The sequence below is a fragment of the Diadema antillarum genome, unplaced genomic scaffold (genome assembly GCF_040938485.1).
Source record: "Diadema antillarum isolate AM-2024a unplaced genomic scaffold, OU_Dant_1.0 seq00000688_RagTag, whole genome shotgun sequence".
Lineage (NCBI taxonomy): Eukaryota > Metazoa > Echinodermata > Echinoidea > Diadematoida > Diadematidae > Diadema > Diadema antillarum.
The window spans coordinates 1,469,743-1,490,116 of NW_027271593.1; the positions used below are offsets into that span (position 1 = coordinate 1,469,743).

The 20,374-nt window shown below is 41.1% G+C and overlaps 1 protein-coding gene across 2 annotated transcripts; it reads right to left on the reverse strand.

Moving 5' to 3' along the window:
• Positions 1 to 1,417: 1,417 nt before the first annotated feature.
• Positions 1,418 to 19,465, reverse strand: LOC139737264 (uncharacterized). 2 transcript variants are annotated; one of them, XM_071647941.1, is made up of 4 exons: positions 19,322 to 19,465; positions 7,670 to 8,771; positions 2,657 to 4,867; positions 1,418 to 1,553 (listed from the first exon to the last, which is right to left on the reverse strand). In XM_071647941.1, the coding sequence occupies exons 2-4, from the start codon at positions 8,607 to 8,609 to the stop codon at positions 1,486 to 1,488; spliced, it is 3,219 nt and encodes a 1,072-aa protein (XP_071504042.1). In that variant the 5' UTR covers positions 8,610 to 8,771; positions 19,322 to 19,465; the 3' UTR covers positions 1,418 to 1,485. The 2 variants fall into 2 exon arrangements, with proteins under 2 accessions (XP_071504042.1, XP_071504041.1); XM_071647940.1 differs by lacking the exon at positions 19,322 to 19,465 and adding an exon at positions 18,940 to 19,295.
• Positions 19,466 to 20,374: the final 909 nt, after the last annotated feature.

A 20,374-nucleotide genomic window follows, 5' to 3' on the forward strand; every position in this document is an offset into this window, starting at 1 on the left:
TTTCTGAATATTAGGTAGTAATGCTAAGTTTACATCATGTTCCCAGCAGCCATGGCAGCCCCATTTGCCTGAAACAAAGTACATCATGGATTGTCTTCACCCCCCCCCCCCCCCATCCGCATTCCAGCCTTTTCGTTTCATTCTCTGCTTCAGTTAACATGCCGCTATCAGATGCCTTTCTCACTGCGTCTGGTTAGGTCAGGCTAAACTACATCATATTTCTTGTGGCATCCCATTACAGACTGTCTCCATGTTAGATACGGCCTCTTGAGTGCTGTCACGTTTTCTTGCGTTCACCCCTATTACTACGGTCTGCTAGGTTTATCATCAGCACAGTGACTACCAAGGCAAATGTTTTATTGACAGTTCAAAAATCTGATATGGCATTCATGGCAGCCACAGTCTGCTACATTTGCCCATCCCATATCGTCCCATGTCCATCCGTTTTGTCCACAGTGGCCTGCAACATGACTGCCATTGCCGCTGATAGCATGGTGTAAACGTAGCATTATACAATGTATGTTTAAGTTACTAGTAATTTGCTCAAGAGCCCCCAAATCTCCACCTTCCACATATCTTTGAGGACACAAGCTGAATCTTGTGGTCTCAATTCAGCATGGGCCTGACAGGAGCTGCAGCTATGGTGACTTCAATGCACTTCCATCAGAATGTTTCTTGAAATCACCTCACAAGTTACTTGTTAATTCATGTGGAAATCTTTGTACAAGTTCCAGCAAATATCACCCTACACCTCAAGGATAAATACATTCAAACTGGCACCTGGTTTGTCCCTTATGACTGCAATATTTGTTAGTAGTAATGAAGGTTTAAGTACCATTTCATATAAGGGTATATCAAACTCCTAAAAGATTAAGTCGTACATCCCTCAGACATTGTGATCATCATTGCTCTGGCTCTCTAGAGTTAATTCCATTATTTTAGGAAAATATTCACTGCTTAAATTTAATCATTTTGGGTACTACACACAAATGCTCAGGTTGACTTGATTGGCACTGTCTATGCTCTTTGATTTATGAGTGAGAGAAAAAGGTGACAAGCATCCCATGTCACAAGACATTGTTCCTATGTATGAGATAAGGGTGTCTCGGTGGTCCACATTGGTTTGTCCACAGCGCCAGCGGTCTTACTCACTTCAGGGCACAACAAACAAAATCTTTGGCAAACAATAGAGTGATTACAGTAGTAAATCTCACTAATGGCCTTTCACATAAAAATATTTTGTTTTCACAACTGGAGCATTGTATTTGAAAATAATCACTGTGTAATGAGAAAAAAAACAAGAAGGTCACTTGCACATGAGCCCAAATACTATCGTAAATCATCATGATAAAAAAGGAAACCTTTTGTCACATAATATTAATAATCCGATTTCATCAGAAAATAACTCCATTCTAACAATACAAAATTAATGCACAAGATGATATAAAATTCACTGACAATGCAGAGAAAATGATTTTCTTTCTCCTAATCCTCTTCATAGAAGACAACGTGAGAGGACTGGTTAGTCAGCTCCGAGTTCAGCTTCTCCCAGTCTGCAGAAAGACACAGAAAAGACAGAACAGGTTTAGACAGTATGACAGATACTTGTCTCACATCATCTACACGTAAAGCAATAAGAGGTCCCACAGTTGATTAGATGAAGGAAGTGCGAAAAGATCATATTTGAATCATACGCAAACAGTCTTTTCCTCAATAAGGGGCAATGCCAAGTAGGACCAAGGGCAAAGGTTACCATCATAAAATCTCTGTAGGAATCTAAAATTCAAATTTTATATGAATTCAATATTTTCCAGTATATTCACTTGCATACCACTTGCATGGGTACAGGTACACCAACAGTTAAAGTTGCATTAGCTCCAGATTGATACTACAAAATGATATTGATAATGAAAAATTGTTATGAATAATAATCAAGCATTTCATCATAGTTTTTAATTTCCACATTGCCACTTAAGTACAATACGCAACACAATGGCCTTGTGTGCTTCAATTCTTTGTGTTTTAAACTGTCATTTCGCAGTAATACAAACATGTGTTTGTCCAATCAGTGTACTCCCAGACTAGGTACAGTGTAGCTTAAACTCTTTCTACTATTGAAAATATAGTAACTGTTTTGATAGCATCTTTTCTGTTTCCTTTCAGACACCCTACAGCCCTCTGTGATCACATACATGCACATTGCAGGTAGTAGCATAAGAGTAAACATTATATTGCAACAATGCCAACATGAAATTAAATTAAGTGATGGCAGCACAACATAACAGACCAACTCAAAACTTATCCGACACTTGACTCAACTTGCAACCAAAAATGGCCTCAGAAAGCGAAGCTTAGTTCCTTCATCAGAAGACCTTGCCTCATTGGATCACTCCCAATACATTTGGCATGGACCTGATATTCAACCAACACAAATCAGCTTCAGCCAATTTTGATACAATTCCCTTCAGTGGGTGACCAGAAGAATAAAATGTTGCTTCCAAAAAGTGAAGGGAGGTATAACTAGTAACTGGTGAATTATATCCGCTGTTGCACTCAGCTTTCATGTTCCAAGCCATACAAGTCTCCCCCCCCCCCCCCCCCCCCCCCCCCCCCCCCACTTCAAATTATCTGCCCATTTCTGTTTTCTGACTCTCACCTTTGAGAAGCATGTCTGCCAGTTCTGTGTGGTTGAAGCCTGCAGACCAGTGTGGCCTCTGGTTGCGGAGTGTGGAAGAAGACTCCTTCTGCATCACTGACCCAGGAACCATGTCAATTCCAGAACCCTTCATATTACTGGTGTGATTCCTTTTTAGGGGTGGAGTGTTGTTAGTCTTACCACCAGACAAAATTGCAACAAGGTTGGATCCTACTAATGGCACTGCAGATGTGTTATTTGTACTTGGCTTCTTGCTCTGATCTCCAGTTTTGGTTTCAGACAACGGACTCTTGGCAATCCAAGCCTTCTCAAGCTCCTCACAGCTGACCTGTTTCCCTGCAGAGGATGAGGTTTGTGTTCTAGTTATCACAGGTTTGTTTGGAGGGACAAAGTCAGCAGTTGATTCTGCCTCTGACTTGGGCTCTGGCTGCTGTCCACTTTGCACAACTTCATCAATAAGTTCAAAATCACTCTCACAGAATTTCACAGAGCCAAATATTATGTCAAAGCTTGCTGCTGGCTCCGCTTCAAATGGGAAGGAGTTATCCTGGATGACTGGAGTACTTTCACAAGTCAGATTAAGGCTTGTTTCTGACTTGACAGATCGTATGTTGTCCTTGTCTTTGCTACTGGCAATGCCAGTTTTCTTTGGCACTACGGCTGGAACAGGCTGAGCTGAGTCAAGACTGACAGCTTTGTGGCTACTTTCTAGCTTACTTGACCGTGGCGGCTTGGTGCACTCACTGCCATGCAGTTTCTCAGGATGCTGACTTGATGCCCTACTTGAAAGTTTGGTATCACTTGGCTTACTTAGACTATTTTTAAGGCGTGCTGCATATGTGTCTTCTAAGTCTAGATATTGCACAACATTATCTGCACTAGTGTTGTCCATCTTTGGCACATCAGTGCCTGGCTTGCGTCCCATATCACGAGGAAGGCTAGCAGACTTAGCAGCTGTGGCAGCACTAATGCCACCACAAGCACTTGGGGGAACACTGCTCATGACACCATGACCCTCTGCTAGTCCTCTACTCATATCTGTTGTTGAGGATGATACATTCACGTTGCTTTCACACGGTTTGCTTGATTCTCCTTCAACTGGCTTTTCCTCAGCCATCTTTGGCTCTTCTTTGTTGAGAGAAGACACGCCAGCAAGATTAGGTTTACCTTCCTCCGTCTTGCTACTAGCACTTTGTACGTCTGGCACATTTCCTACACCTTCTTGACTCTTCTTACTGCTTCCATTCGGTACAATTGGTGGTTTAGATTTTAACTTGGCAGCATAAGAGTTCTCAGAGATAGGCATGGGTGGTTTTGGAACAGTTTCCACTGCAGGGGCACTGTCTGGCTTTTGAGTGAAACCATGATATTCTTCTCGCGAGAGAGAGTGGCGAGAAAAAGAAGAATGCCTGTAAATAGGCTTGCTATCACTGACGTCATTAAACTTGGAAATGCCTGATGGTTCACTACTAGATTTCCGCAATTGTGGATCGAAAGGGCCACTATAGTAAGAACGGCGATATCCATCTGGGTAAGACGGTCGGGGGAAAAAACTGTTTCTATCTTCAGCGGCATAAGCTCTTCTTTTACTCCTCTTTTGACCATACGTCTGCCACTCATTCCCATTACTATCATCATCGTCCTGGTAGGTTTCATCTATTGAACTGTCTTTGCTGGCTGCAAGACTGGCATCCTCACTGCTCTTTTCAATGTCCAGTCCATTATCTGATTCATTGCTGGAAGTATTGTCTTCTTTGCTGTTCCACTTTTTACTTTCCACCTTTAAAGTGTTTTTCCTCTCATGGCATACCTCATCTACAGTCCTGCGTGGATCAATCTCATTTGATAAGTCTACTTTTTTGGGTCCATTGCTGACAGTAGTGGGCTTGTTTGACAGTCTTTCTGTAGCAACAACTGACTTGCTGTCCTCGGCTACTGCTCCTGAGGGTTTCTTCCCATTATTTATTTGCTTCTTTGAATGAGCATCGGATCTATTGTCAGATTTTTTGTTTTTGCTTGATACAGATGTCTTTGACTGTGGTGCACTGGGTCCATTAGCAGGAGTGGCCTTTGGAGGTGGGACTGGCTTTGAAACCTCTACTGGGGTCAAGGGCTTGCTGGAATCCTCTGCTCCTGATGTTCCAGGGGAAGTTAGCACTTTACTCTCATGGTCTGAGCAGTTAGCCCCGCCTGGGTCACCTTCAGATGTACCTTGGGTACAGAGAAGAGGAGTTGACAGATACAGGCAAAGAGAGAGAGAGAGAGAGAGAGTTATTAAGTGTGATGACGAAGGGAAGCTGCACAATGAAACTGATCTCTGCACAGACTACCCACATGAAACAATAAGGTCACCATTTTGGCCCTCCTCTTATTCTCCATTTTGAAGCACAAATTATCTAGAATCCAGACAAAGGCTTGAATACTTGAACATGTTATGGCCCTTTAGAGACCCTGCACCTCAGGCCCAGAGGAACACCTCATGTATACAGTGTATTTACAACATCTCCGCATTTTGCTCTCTCTAATAATGTACAAAACTCAATGTATTTCTGTCAAGTGTAATCGAGCATGTAGAATTCAATATCAAGGTTATATTTGTTTTATTCTTGTTTTTATTTTTTCACATTAAGGGGTCACTTTTCTACTTGAACTGTAATGAAGGATGCATTTCTTTCCAATACACAACTCCTCTACAGCATGCTATTGATCTCAATATTTTTGATCATCTGTACAATCATTGTTGATTGGGGAAACTGCATGTGCCCACAGCACACATCACAAGCTCATACATTGTAGCGCTCAATATTTAGCAACTTTTTTCTTGTGCAACTAACGTTCGATGTTCTGTCTCAAGATTTGCACAAAAACTTGGGAAGTAATTTGATGTTTAGCTCTAAAAGTTATGCAAATGTTTTTTCATGCCTGATTATATCTAATTTTGAGTACGTGGCCAATTCTGGAGGATGTTGCATAGCATATATTGCTTGCTTTTGATGGTGTTGCACAAGAATTCCAACATACTACAGTGACATGCTCAAACCCATTGTGGACTATCCTGCCATTTACATGTGTGCTATCCTACAATGTATAGTAAAGCAATGCTCATTTCCAAATATAAAATCAGTACAGCGGAAACTCGTTATAAGGAGATCTGGGCCCCATTTCATAAAGAGTTTATTTGATGACTACTCTTTGCTGGAATGACTATTGTCATGGTAAGGACAAGAATACAGCTTCCTGATTGGCTGTTAGCTGTGGAAAGTTGTCATTCCAGCAAGAGTTGTCATCCTAACACCTTTTATGAAATGGGGCCCTGATGTAACAAAATATATCAACAAACTACAATTGTAATTTCTCTAGTCCCAATTAATTGACAATTGTTCCTTTAATTTGTATTGTTTATTGACTACAGATATAACACAATATTTGATATAAAGAACAAATAGGCTTGGTCCCAAGGATCTCATTATACTGAGTTTCCACTGTACCACCTCAAATTAGTATTCAAACTTTGCTATTCAAGATTCGATTTTTGGTAGATAAAACAAGGTGAAACCCAAAATATTTACAGTAAAGAGATGCATGCTGGGTGCTACATAACTTCTTTTTTTTTACTACTTGCCCAGTCAGGCAAGCAGATTTTCAAATTGTTGCAGAACACTTGCCCAAACATGAAAACATGAAAGAAAGTCTAAAAATGTAAGAAAATGATAAAGAAAACCACTCAAGTCAAGGGCTTGATAAAATATAATCATATAAATAAACAGCATACATTGATTCACATGAGTTACAACTTGGTTTGATCAATTGTTGGTGCTGCATTGCATTGGGGCTTCTTCATGCAAGTCTTGGAAAGTTGCTCAAATAAAATGTATGTACATTGCATCACTAAGCAGCCATTATATTTTGCCTTTGGGTCATTTCCATTGTGACTTATGGGACAAAGTGACAATTTTTGGCAATTTCAAACCAGTATTTTGAGAAAATAGTTGCATCAAATGCATTTTTCTCAGTTCATGGTTAGATCCATCATATCACAGTTTATGAAAACACCATACTTAGTTTGAAAAGTATCATTGCATTACGTACAGCAACGAAAAATTGCGGTCGTGACTTATGGGACTTCGGAGGACCACCGTTTTTCACGTGGGAAAATAAGTTCTGAAATATTCTTACACACAGAGACTCTGGAAAGATATTTTCTTTCCTGAATGTAGCAAAGGGTTGGTGCTTACCCTGAGCCAAGTGGTATGAATATCTACTCATTGGTACAGTAGCAGGATAGGGAAAACCAGTGTGACTGATGGGACACAAAAACGTGACTTATGGGACGCTATCAACTACCACATTTTGAGATTGAGAGAATAATATTTACTGATGCCGGAACAAGTTCTAGAACATCATAAAACCAATCTATGACCAAAGAACATTCAGAAAATAAGCCATCTGAGAATTACACAAGCTGTATTATGGTCATAATAGTGTATCAGAAATGATACATACATTCTGCAAAAATTGGCAATTTTCATGAAAAATGAAGGTTTTTCGGACATAACTCCACTCCACGTTCACCGATGTTCACAAATGAGGTATCAAAATATCCGTTGTGAAAGGCTGCTTTGAGTAAACAACACCAGATCATCTAATTAAGCTTCATTAATCATCTATACTCAATAGTTTGATTATCATAAAATGCAACCTTTCCGTGGAATTGACCTTTTGTATGGCTGACTTCATGGGTTTGAAGGGAGGAGGGTGACTTTAAAGACTTTTTGCGAGCCCAATTTGGGCAAGCGTTGTTTCTCATTGTTCTGAAACACTTGCCCATCTTGCCCAAGCAATCCAGCAAGGACTTAATGTATGTAGCACCTTGGCATGCCTGAAAAGTCTCTCAATACATATAAAGTTACACGATTTATTCACAAACATTTCTCTACTCTACTACTTTATGTACCCACCACAAACCATCGATCTAGATGTCCTACTCCTTTTCACCTAGAGTCACATAATTACCTTTCTTTTTCTTTTTTCGCTTCTTTTTCTTTTTGGTGGTTTCCTCTGGTGTGTCTTGACTGGTCTGGGCAGTGGGCCCTTCCAGGGCGTCGGTAGTACTACTGGCTGGGGCTGAGGCTGGGGATGGATCCTCCTCAGGAGACGAGACCGAAGGGAGTGGAAGAGTAGCATCAGTAGAGTCTATGCTGCCATAACTTTTGTGACTGATACCATTGGGGAGAAGCTGCATCCCTGGCTCACCAGGCTGCTCCTTTCTCCTGCTACTTGGAGTGAGGGGAAGCATCTCACGTTCAACAACACACTCCTTACTGGTCCTCTCCTCAGGCAGAGTTCTGTGGTCTGAAACATTTAGAGCAGTAGCATCATAGTGGTTGCTAAAATATTCCGGCTCTGGACATGTTGAGCTGTTTGGTAACTTGCAGCCATCAAGAATGCTTGCTGCAGACTTGAGCAAAGTTGACTTGTCCTGTACAGTACTGCAAGAGGAGCTTGTCTTGTATAAAGGCATTTTAGGTGAGTTGGTCTTTTTCTCTGCATTTCCCTGCACAAGGTTTGGCTGATCCTTGACATTTTTTGTCACAGGCTGTTCTTTTAGTCCAAATGAGAGAATAGCACCAACCTCCTCAACACTGCGCTTACTTGCACGATGTCCTGAGTCTGCACACGAATCAGCAGCATGGCTGTTCATGCTCTCAGCTCCTTTCACCTCCTCTCGAGTCATCTCAACGACGGCAGTAGTGACTTCATTCCCTACAGATAGCACACACTCATCACTACAAGGGTCTGTAGAATGTTCTCTAGCAACATGGCTGGCAGCTCGAAGAGTTGCTTCGCAGCTAGCTCCAGGTTTTGCCTGTGCATCAGTGTCATTGGGAGTTGTTGTCAGGGTCGATGTATGTGGTCTACCATGGGTCTCCACAGCCGCATCTGTGGCAGCCATGTGGCATGGAGCAGACTCTTCCTCTCTGGAGAAATGAGAACAGGGTTCTTCTAAACCTGTTTGATGTCTGCTAAGGTCAGGTTTCAGACAGGTGATTAGCACATCAAACTCCTTTTCGGGCAATTCAGAAATCTGACGAGCCTCTTCTTTCAGCTGATCAATCTGAAGGTGTAAAAAACAAAGCAAAGAAACTAATCAAAAGCATATATGAAAACAGATTTTGCTTGACTAGTACAAAATGTTCAAAAGCACAATATGCTGTACTTTTGAAGTAATCCATTGTGATAAGTTCATTATTGTGTATGCTGGTTTACACATCATGTAAAAGTAAAACAAAGGGAGTCATCCATGAATTGTAGAAATTCAGTCAAAGGAAACCAGTTTTTCTCTCAAATGTCTCTTGGGGCATGCATGATTCAATATGCTTTGCAAGCAATGTAAATAACAATATTACCCAATTTACTGAAAATGCAAATGACTACTTGCATGTTCAGGTTTATGACTACAACATAGATCTTTACATCCAGACATTGTAGAATCTTGACATTCATATGGCTGCAGAAGTGGACTGTGCTATGTCATGACACAGATCTTGGAAAAAATAAGTAAATTTCAACAGTCTATCAAATCTATAAATGAGCATTAACCGTTGAGGACGGGAGTTGATGAATGCATGTTGCAGCAAAATTAGTCCGTCCTCAACAAGTTAATGCAGGATGAGGAGACTTAGCTTCAGTAATAACCACATTTCACCTGCACAGCCAAGACTACCTGTATGGCCAAGTGTTCAGTGCAAACAATCGGTCCAGCCATGGCACAATCAGTGTGTTTTGTAGCCAGCATGTACAATCTGTACAATGTATAATGGAGAACAATGTTTGAAAGCTAAGACCATCCAGGCAGTCATCATTGCTAACCAGTATCCAAAGCAACCATGAGACACATTCCTCCCATGCATGACTGTACATTTGATGACATAAATGGTATCCCGGGGTACCAAAAAAATCAGCCATTTTGTTGAAATTTTTTTTTTTTCTTAAGTTGTACCCTGGGTTGCCAACAAGTGGAAAATATTTTGGTGCTGGAGCTAGTGTGCACTAGCCACTGCATTAACTGCACTGGAGCACACGCTAAGGGATTGCTAGCACAGGGTGCCATGCATGCATAGTATAACATGCAGTGGCATGGGAGTGACTATGTACATGCACACACAGTGCCTGCATTTCTCTGAGGCTGTCCTCGAGTGGACGTGAGGTGGCGCTACACAACGCAGTAACCCGGGTACAAACAGTACTACGTTACCCCGGGGTAACGCGTGATGCATCATTTTTCAACAAGAGACCAGGGGGTCTCATACTAACTAGAGTATTGCAAGTTCACCTTCCACAAATTCTTGGAGACTCTTACCCGAGAACATTGCAAAACTTGAGAGGCAGGGGCAGCTTTGAGAGGTGGGAGCATGATGTCTAATTGCATAATCTATCACACTGGTAAAAATACTTGCTGAGTAAACTGTACTTAGTAAGTTTGACTAGATGCATTAAAATAAAAGACTTAACCCTATTCTGACTGCGGGGGGGGGGGGGGGGGGGGGGGTCAATTTGACCCCCCCTTGACATTTCGCGCTACGATTCCGCAACGCGCAAAGATTCTGCCCCGTCGTTTCATGACTTTTTTCATTGAAGTCTCCCGCATATTTTGAGACCAAATTCGCAACATCCAGGTACACCGTTCTGAAGTTACATAATGTTTTGCATATGCATGTCAACCCGAAAACGGCTCAAATTCATGATATTGTGTGCAAATCCAATGCAAATTGTGTTGTTTTTTTTTGTTAAATTGATATGAATTAGATTATTTCAACTTTTAACCACTGAAATTAATGAATTCTAATGTAGATAAGCTGGAAAAAGTGCCTGCAACAAATTTTGACAAAAAAACCCAGAAAACAAGAGATAAAAAACAATAAAATACATAAGAAATTAACAGAACAATAAAAAACAAAAGAAACTAATTTTGATTGTGCTATTTTTTTAAAGAAAATTGTTGGATGTGTCTTGGATGTGTCTTGAGGTACAAAAATTTAGCAATCCTTAAGTCTTTTTAATGGAGTTATAGGTGAAAATATGATTTCACGCATAAATTTGCATAATTAATTTACTAAAAATAGAAAACCAATATTTTTCATTGTATGACCATGTAATCTTGTAGTTGACATCTAGCTCTATCTTCAGGCAAAATTTTGCGGCAATCGTGTGATCGGCGGCAGAGATCTGAAGGAGGGTAAAATTGACCCCCCCCCCCCCCCCCCCAGTCAAAACTTGGTCTTAAATTGCCCAGTTAAAATAGGGTTAAAGCTTGATCACTTCTGATTCTAGAGAAGAATATTTTCTAATATTGCTTAGTTTGATGCAAGGTTTGGGCCCCTGAGGCCCCTATGGGGAGCACGGTGCCCATTCAAACAAATTGAGATCCTATTCCCCAAGGAATGTTACCTGCCAAGTTTGGTGAAAATCCATCATGTTGTTTTCAAGAAGAAGATGAAAATGTACAAATCAACAAGGGAAACCCATTTTCCTCGTCATGGACACAGATTTATCAATACATTCATCTTTGAAGTGTTTGTAGCATACCAAAGAATTTTGGTAAGATTAAAATCAGACGTGCAGAGGCATTCTACACGTAACAAACCCAGCCAAGCTTGTCAAGTAGCAGCGTCATTGGAAAACAACCCAGCCAAAACATGTCTGACTTTTTCTCCTTGTTCCTAGTTTATCTACAAACAACATTAAACTGGCATGGTGGTACCCAAGTTCCAAGACTATAATTTCCTAAACCTACTGTAGAAATCCGAATATATGTATCATATACCATTAAAACTGCATTAATTTGCAAAAATTAATCCTTCCAGTAAAATTTTTCATGAGCGATTTTACATGAAAAGCTGTCCACATTTAGCTTGATCAATGGCATGCAAGTCGTGCTGTTTCGCTGTGTTTGCATCATCTCATTATCATACATTAGATGAGACACGTTTTTTGGTGAGGAAGCACTCTCAAACTGAGGATGTTTGTCATGTTATTTCATCATAATTATGTATAGTGGGATATGAATGTTTCATAAAAGAGGGTAAGAGTTTATCCTTCTAAAAATTGAAACAGTTTGAAATATATTTAGTTTACAATCCCTCAAGACAGAAAACAAAATATCTTTGTCACTGGGAACATCTATGTACATTAGTACAAAATGTGATGACAAAACTGCTTGTAAAGCTATTCTTTTTGCTCTTACTCTCAGAAATATTGCATACAAACACAATCTGACTTTTTATTAAAAGAGAAGTTCACCTTAATGTATTCATGTGGATTGAATGAATGCAGCTATTCTAATACTATTTAGTATGTAGAACACATGATAGCGAAAGTTTGAAAAGAATCTCACACTGCACAGTCACTACTGGATGAGAAACTTTTGTTTATGTCACATGCATACAATAACATGGGGAAGATTTATACAAAGAAAATTTCACAAACTTTCGTTTTGAAAAAAGTATGCATTCTCTCAACTTGTCACTGACGTGTGCTAAGGCCCGCTAGGATAACAGCTACTTTTACCCCTGACTTCTCAGAGGCAAGTCAAGGGCTCTTCCATGCTGCCCTCAACTGGATTCGCAGCGATGATAATAACCCGTAGAGCCTCTAGTACTGTATACGCTGTTATTTTCGTGTACAGTCTAGTACAGATATTTTTGCAAATGACAAGGCCATAGACATTTTCGCGAGAAGTTGTTTTTGTCACTTTGAACAGGGCGCATGGAGACATTCTCGCTTGCTGTTGTTAAATCTGCAATCCAACTGTGATTCGCGTAATTCCCGAAAATTAAACCCTCGCAAATATAACAGCTTATACAGTATAAGGTGATATACAGCGGTAGCTCCCCTAAGGCCCCAGTCGCCCCGTTGTACTACATCATACAACAGAAGGGCTAGAGCTTTCATTACCAGTGAGTGGTACACAAGAAAAGTGAAAGTACCCAGTAGTGTCTACACTTGGCATATTTTCTTTATGTGACATGAATCCATTGTCTTCCTAATACTGTATCTGTGGAGCAGATCCAGTGCGGCAGTGCCGTGGCACATGCTTGAAAATAATATTTTTGAGTGGTGGCAATGAACACCGGATAACCAAATTCAAAGGGAATAGGCAGTCTAGATCTAGACCCCCAGATGTAGGTAGACCTCTAGCATTGTCTTGATAGTCTTATATCTAGGTAAAACTAAAGCCTTAATTTTACTTCAATAAAATGGCTGACAATATGTCAGAGTGAGGTCATCCCGTTAGATCTCTCAAAAGCTTTTGATAAAGTCCCTTATGGAAGACTCAGTACAAGCTGGCTTACTATGGAATCACTGGTATCACCTACACCTGGATTAAGGACTTCTAGAAAAACAGAACATAGAGAGTCATCCTTGAGAGCTGGACATCTGATGTATCACCTGTATCATTCCAGTGTTCTACAAGGTAGTGTGCTGGGTTCGCTTCTGTTCCTGGTCCCCATCAATGATCTACTGATGTCTCTGTTAACACCACTGCTAGGCTTTTTGCAGATGATTGCATGCCCTACCAACAAAAAATCAAGTCTCATGAGGATTCCAACCAACCGCAGGAAGATCTGAACTTACTAGAGAAATGGCAACAGGATTTGTTAATGAGCTTCAACCCCAAGAAATGTCAGGTTTTACATATTACAAGGAAGCACCCCCTCCCATGCATACATGTACTTCTGATTTTATACACAAGAAAGCCATTGCGAGAGGGTGGTTGATATAAAAATAGGTGGTCGATCAGTCTAGTGGTAGTACAGTTGAACCTCTCGTATCCGGACAAGTCGGGACCGGGGCTCATCCGGATAAGGGATTTGGCCGGATACGGGAGACTCAATGCTTTATACATGTACATATACATACACATGTACTGATATAGCCCATTGTAGTACCACATGTAGTAATGTGTATACGGCAACCTTTTCATTGTTACACTCACTAACAGACCCCAAAATAGAGGTTCGTGTTTGCAAGAATGAAATCATTTTCTTTTATAAATTCTTGGGATGATTTACCTAAATAATTATTAAGAAATGTATCAAGTATATGTAATTCACGTGTGTTTGTGCAGGAGTTCTCAAGGAGCTGGGAATCCCCCTTTCCTCCCGTAATTATTAAAAAACAATCACGGCGAGATTGCGTCCGTATAATAGAGAGATCCGGATAAAGGGAGGCCGGATAAGAGAGGGTCAACTGTACATTGTAAACGTGTCTACTATAATACACCAGAACTTAGGCAGAAGGTTGACTGTACTTCATAAGAATATGTCAATAACCTCAAGTTTGTATTGTACAAATCACTTAGCTTGTGCTCCACCTGTAGTGAAGAGTGTGTGTGCTGTGGTGGTAAATTTCAGTGGTGGACATGGAAACATTGACTGATAGAGCCTAACGTTAGACCTCTAGTAATTACTACAACTGTAAGAAAAAGGAACGTAGACAGGGTAAGACCAGGTTATCTAGAGAGTAGATCTAGTAAGTACTACAATAGTGTCTACTCAGTGTCGTGTAGAACATGGCAACACAAGATTGGTTTGCTGACGAGGAGCAGAAGCGAGGAAGGGAGTATGGTACATGTAGGTGTCCAACACATCGACACTGTAGACATACATTGAAACCGACACCCTCTATTTATAGCATTGCGCATCCTACATACTGTATAGGCCCTTTTTAGACCACTCTTGGAATATTGCTCTTGTGTTGGGAATGAACTATATTAATACAAAGAGTGATGCAAAAAAAGCTTGAATCGGTTCAGAGGAGAGCAACCTAGTTGGTAGCTGATCATTGTCATATTCTGAGAGACTAAAATATTTGGGGATTCCACCCCTACAGTATCGATGTGAACATTCAGATATGATTCAAATGTTCCAGATTTTGCACGATATGATATCAATGAATGTTATCAATGGTCAAGTTACATGCGGTCATAAGTTTAAGTTGTAGACAGCATGGACCTAATATACAGGGACTGTTCACGGCAGTCTTTCTTTGATGTAATCATTGTCGCTGACACATGATTATGCACATCTTAATGAGTACGTTCAGGTGTCTGGACAATAACGATTGTGACATCATGTATCATCACTAACAAAAGAATTTTTTGCCTCATTTCAGTCTTGTTTCGTTGATGTTCCTTTTTCAGATGGAAATGTCTTTGAACAAATACTATATGATTGATGAGGAGCAGCAAAACCTCAGAACATGACAAATGTTGTGTCAAAACATGGGTAATTGCTGATTTGCACATTTTTGCACACGCATAGGACCTTGCCTAATGGCAAGATATACAAGGTGTACCTGTTCTCTACCATTGCCGTCCCTTTTTGCTCTGGAATAAGCTGTGGAAAACTGAAATATTGAGATTACAAATGACAATCATTCTGCCAAACTGTAGAGTGTTAGCTTTCTTTTAAAAACTGCCTGCTTCTCCCAAGCGAAATTTTTGAGGCATCATTTCCTAACATTCACCATAACTGCACATTCACTTTACTTTGATTTTTGTGAGTTTCTTTTGCGCATGTAATTTTAGATTTCTCGAATCTCCGTTTTGTTCTTTTCCCGGCTTGCTGGTGGCGACGATGATGGGATCAAAGCAGTGAAGCATGTTAAAAATGTCTTTGTGGCACCTCAATTTCGTCTCACTTTGGGAGAAAATAGCGCAGATCCTTACCCCATGCTCAGATTGTCCCTTCGTATCCTACGCACGTAAATCTCGGCGATTAACACACGGGAGGTTTTTTTCATGCGCCTGTGGCAGCTCATTTTTTAAACCAACTGCCCGTTTTCCCATTGAAAAGCATGTAAATCCAGTGAATGGGCAAATATGTGTTAATAATAATTACGTGTATAAACTAATGAGGATTTTCTTCAATTCTTTTTCCTCCTGTTTCCTCAGGTTATTTACCTGTATCCCCCGAACTTTTCTTGATTTGTATTCATGTTTGAATGTTCCATATTGCATTTGAATATTGCACCCCGTCCCCCGCGTATTCTTGATTTTATACGCGAGAAAGCCATTGCGCAAGGGTGGTCAATCAAAAAAAAGGTGGTGATGAGTAGGCCTAGAGCTAGTAGTCTAGACTTAGATCTAGACTATACAATTGGAACGCCCAGGGCCGAGTTTAGTCGGGCTACAACTTACTGGGCATCATCATTGATAATTCAATTCAGGTAATTTTATTGACAAAATAATACCCACGCCTCGCGTTTGGTGCAGTTACCTTACCGACACTAATACATGTATGTTAGACCTACCAGATTCTATTCTTAGCTTGAGCGTGCAACACATTTACAATGCCCAACGGTTAGGACGTCCAGGACTAACTGCGACCAGCAGCCCCATACGCATAGCGTTATGGGGCTACGGACTGTAGCATTCAGGATCATGACAGGGTAGTATCGCGGATAAATATCAACTTAAAATCGAAAAATTTCTTCAATTTGAAGATTTACCAGTGAAGTTGAAGTACTGACAACAGGTTTAAGGCAACATTTGGTTCTGCCAATAGAACGGTTCTAGTCCCTTTCTGTTCGAATTGATGACTTAATGTGACTTGGTCGAGAGGAACCTGGGAAAGCTATACTGAATTGACGGCCAGCACATGCGCACACAGACATCTTATCCGGTCAATGGATTTGAAATTTGTGCGCATGTGATGTGTGCACATGCGCTGGCCGTCAATTCAGTGTAGCTCTCCCAGGTTCTTCTCGACCGAGTCACATTACTAATACAAATAAGTCATCAATTCGAACAGAAAGGGACTATTGGCAGAACCAAATGTTGCCCGATACCTGTTGTCAATACTTCAACTTCACTGGTAAGTCTTCAAATTGAAGAAATTTTTTGATTTTAAGTTGATATTTATCCGCGATGCTACCCTGTCATGATCCTGAATGCTACAGTCCGCAGCCCCATTACGCTATGCGCATGGGGCTGCTGGTCGCAGTTAGTCCAGGAACTACCTCAAATCACATTTTTATATTTAAGTACGCGATTGTGAATTAAGAGTATGGTAGCTCTACTACACATCGACCACCCTTTTTGAAACCGACCGCGTAGTTTTTGCGCACAGAACGCTTAGTACGCACTGCACTACACGCAGAGCACATCAAAATGTATTGGCTTTGACCGGTGAAGAGGATGTGTGGGAAAACGCAAAAATTCACTATTCATTAATGGTTTTAATCAAGGACAAAATTTCGAATGAACATTTTAACCGAATCGTAATGTACTGACAATGCATTTTTAAAAAGCTTTGTACAGCACAGTGTTCAATGCAACTCGGTTTGTGTGCACTGTCAATGCAAAAACAGCAGTCAATCTGAAAAAGGAGCGGCACTGTGGGGAGCTGAAACGAGGCCACGCAAGTTCGACAGCGATATTTTTGCACTAAAACTTTGAATTGAAAAGGGAACAACGGCATTTGATAGTACTGGATTTTCTCAATCACATAGGTCAAGTTTTTACGTGAATTTCAGTGTTAAATATTCTTATCAAGCAAATAAGGATTAGGGTAACATCCCCAGTATTCGGTCACTTAAGCTTTTTTGCAATATTTTTCAAACTAAAATAATACATACATACATCATATCTACAGCAATGTATGTGAAATATATCAAATTTCTTTAATCTCAATTTTTATTTTGTTAAATATCACACAGAATTTCACAAAATCGCAAAATATATCACCTTGAAAATTCCCCAGTATACGGTCACCGGCTCCAGTATTCGGTCACGCGATATGCGCGTTCAAAGTCAATGCGTGTTCAAGGCAGCTGAAAAACGCGCGCGCGTGCTACCTTGTTGGCGCAAAATTGCATCGGCGACGTTGCGCCGCCCGTTGGTGACCGAATACTGGGGACTCGGCACTTGCATTCAACCCTTGTGTATTGAGACACTGTATCGGCACGTACGGAAATTTTGTTTTTGCTTTGCGTTTTTGAGGATACCATCACACTCCAAGCCTGCGATAAACAAAAAATCCCGCGAGAGAACGGCCTATTTCTCGATTTTTAGCGCTTTTTCGGCGACCCGTATTCTTAAGACTGGGCCTTATCCGCGCGCGCTTTTGGAAAGTTGCGCCGATTCTGCACTTTTGACGGTAAAATTTGGGATTTTGGATGGATTTTTAGAGGGGGCTAAGGGAGTTTCCTGTTGTGAATGAGTGTGCAAGTATGTGAATTAGTGTGATTTGCGTGTGTTGTGACAGTTGAACTTACTGGCTGGTGACTAGTAATAGGTGACCGAATACCGGGGGCTGACCGAATACTGGTGCCCTTACCCTAGGCGGTCGATGAGTAGGTCTAGTAACTATTAGAAGAGTAGGGACTAGTACTAGTAGTAGTACGTTAGTAGGCCGGGCCTCTGTAGGTCCTTCTTCTTCTTCTTCCAGTCTGGTACAGTCCGCCTCTGGCGTATTATCGTACCTTGTGCTTGTCAAGTGCTGGGTGTACAGTGTGCAGGTAAAAATCCTCTACAAAAATTTCTATGTGCAGCTAAAAAACAAGATGAGAGCTCATCGGAGCTTTACAAGTTGCATCTCCTTCTTGAAGATCTCCAAGCCAAGGAGGTGCAGCTAATGGTGGAAGGCCTGGTACATGTATGTACACTGGTACAAGTGGTAGGGAGTTCCATAGCCGAATAGCATCTGGATAGAACATGGACTGAAACAAGTGAGTTCTGGCAAATAGAAGTTGAAGCTTATGTGGGTTTCCGCGTGTTGACGGTTCTGCAACTGGTATGAAGTAGGTGACTGGAAGATCTACCAGACCATATAGTGATAGAATGTTAACTACATCAAGTAAGTTTAGACTCTGACTGTCACTTTGCTGCTGCTGTGCTCTCCTTTCTTGAAGAGGTCCAACCATACTGGTATTTTCCTTACATGTGAGTAAAATTCCAGGCAAATTGTGAGATATTTTAAGTCTCTATTGATAATAGAAATACATTCATTAGGGTGTCGAGGTATACATTAATATTTAGGCTAGCATTTTAAGACACCCAACCATGCATGCACTGTGCACTAGAGTAGATCGTTTGTACACACAAGGCCAGGCCACGGTCCTTGAATACTACAGCTATACAGCCACAGTATGCCATGGCATGGACTATGGCGTGTCGCAGGAGCTCGTGCATTGATTATTAGTCAGCGCTTAACTAAGGACTTGCAGACATACACAGCTACAGCTGCAATTAAACTTCGAGTTTGTTATAGCAACTTTACCTGGATAGAAGGAAGATTATTCGGTAATAAGTTGTCATACACTTCCAGAAATTCCTCTGTGTCCTCTTCCTTGAGTGCTTTGGCGAGAAGAAGCACCACGCTGTCCTTGTCTACCCCGAAACGATTCTGACTAATTTGTTCACATCTTCCACTATCTGCCATTTTTGGGTAGGCCATACCAGTGTGTTGTTATGGCCTACAATGCGCATGCTCAGTAATGTTACACACTCCTCCTAGGCCTATCGCCAGAGAACAGAATGCATAGTGAATGGATTGGTAGTGTGAGGAGCATTTATAATACCCATAAATCTGGGCACCTTACTATACGTACCACGTAAATCTGTCTACAATTCATTTTCCCTTGCTATACTCCTATACTCACCCACGTTTGAAATACTACTGAAGAAACCGGGGAAGAGGGGACGAATCATTTGAATATCCTTGTTACATTCGTGGTATTTCCATTGCGGGCAATGACATGTTTAGACGGGCGGCGGGCGCTGCCTCTCTTTCTCTCTGATCCGAAGCTCTGTCAGCCTTTGCTAGCTCGCTGCCTATGCTATCTTTGCGCTGATTGCACGATCTTGTTCGCTGCCGTTCCAACGCCCGGTCAAAGGTTTCGGCACATGTTCGGCAGGTACTTTAGGTAATATGAGAAGTTAAAGCAGGAAATCAAAATACAGTACGACTTGTAGTATACTATGAAGTACTACTTCCTAGTACTGACTGCTATGCCTACATACTCTGAACGTATTGCCGCCGCGCATAGCCCTCGAGAAGGTGACAGTTACCGTGATTCAAAAATGTCGAAACAATCGACATTGCTTAATGTTACAAACAATTGTTATCTTCACAAAAAAAAAAAGTAGTCATACTATTTTAATAGTGGATCGATCCCGTTTTGTTCAAGAAACGCTCATGCACTCCGAATCGAAAAAAAGTGCACCTGGTGCGGAAGCAAGGTGTGTGTGTGTGTTGTTGTTGTTGTTGGTGCTTAAAGGCGCGTCATTCAATATTGAATATTGTGGTGTTAGTATTTAAGGGATTTAGCCCCCCCCCCCCCCACCCCATCCCACACACACACTCTTTTTTTTAGGGGGGTCGAAAAATAATCGATATCGGAGAATTCCCGCGAATAGAAATGTTCCGTCCTTACGATCCTGTCGAAAACAAAGGGTGTACCAATTATGACCCGCAGCCCCTCCCCCTCCACCTTGAATTGCTAATAGCATTAGGAAAAAGTCACAGAACCTCCTCATCTCCCTCCCTCGATCATCCCCCCCCCTCTCTCTCTCTCTCTCGATCTCTCTCTCTAGTCTCCCGTTGAATACATAGCAACCCTATCGAAATCACAACCCTATCAAAATCACAATAGCCCCCTCAAAAAAACGAAAACAAAAACAAACACACACACACACACGCACACACACAACAA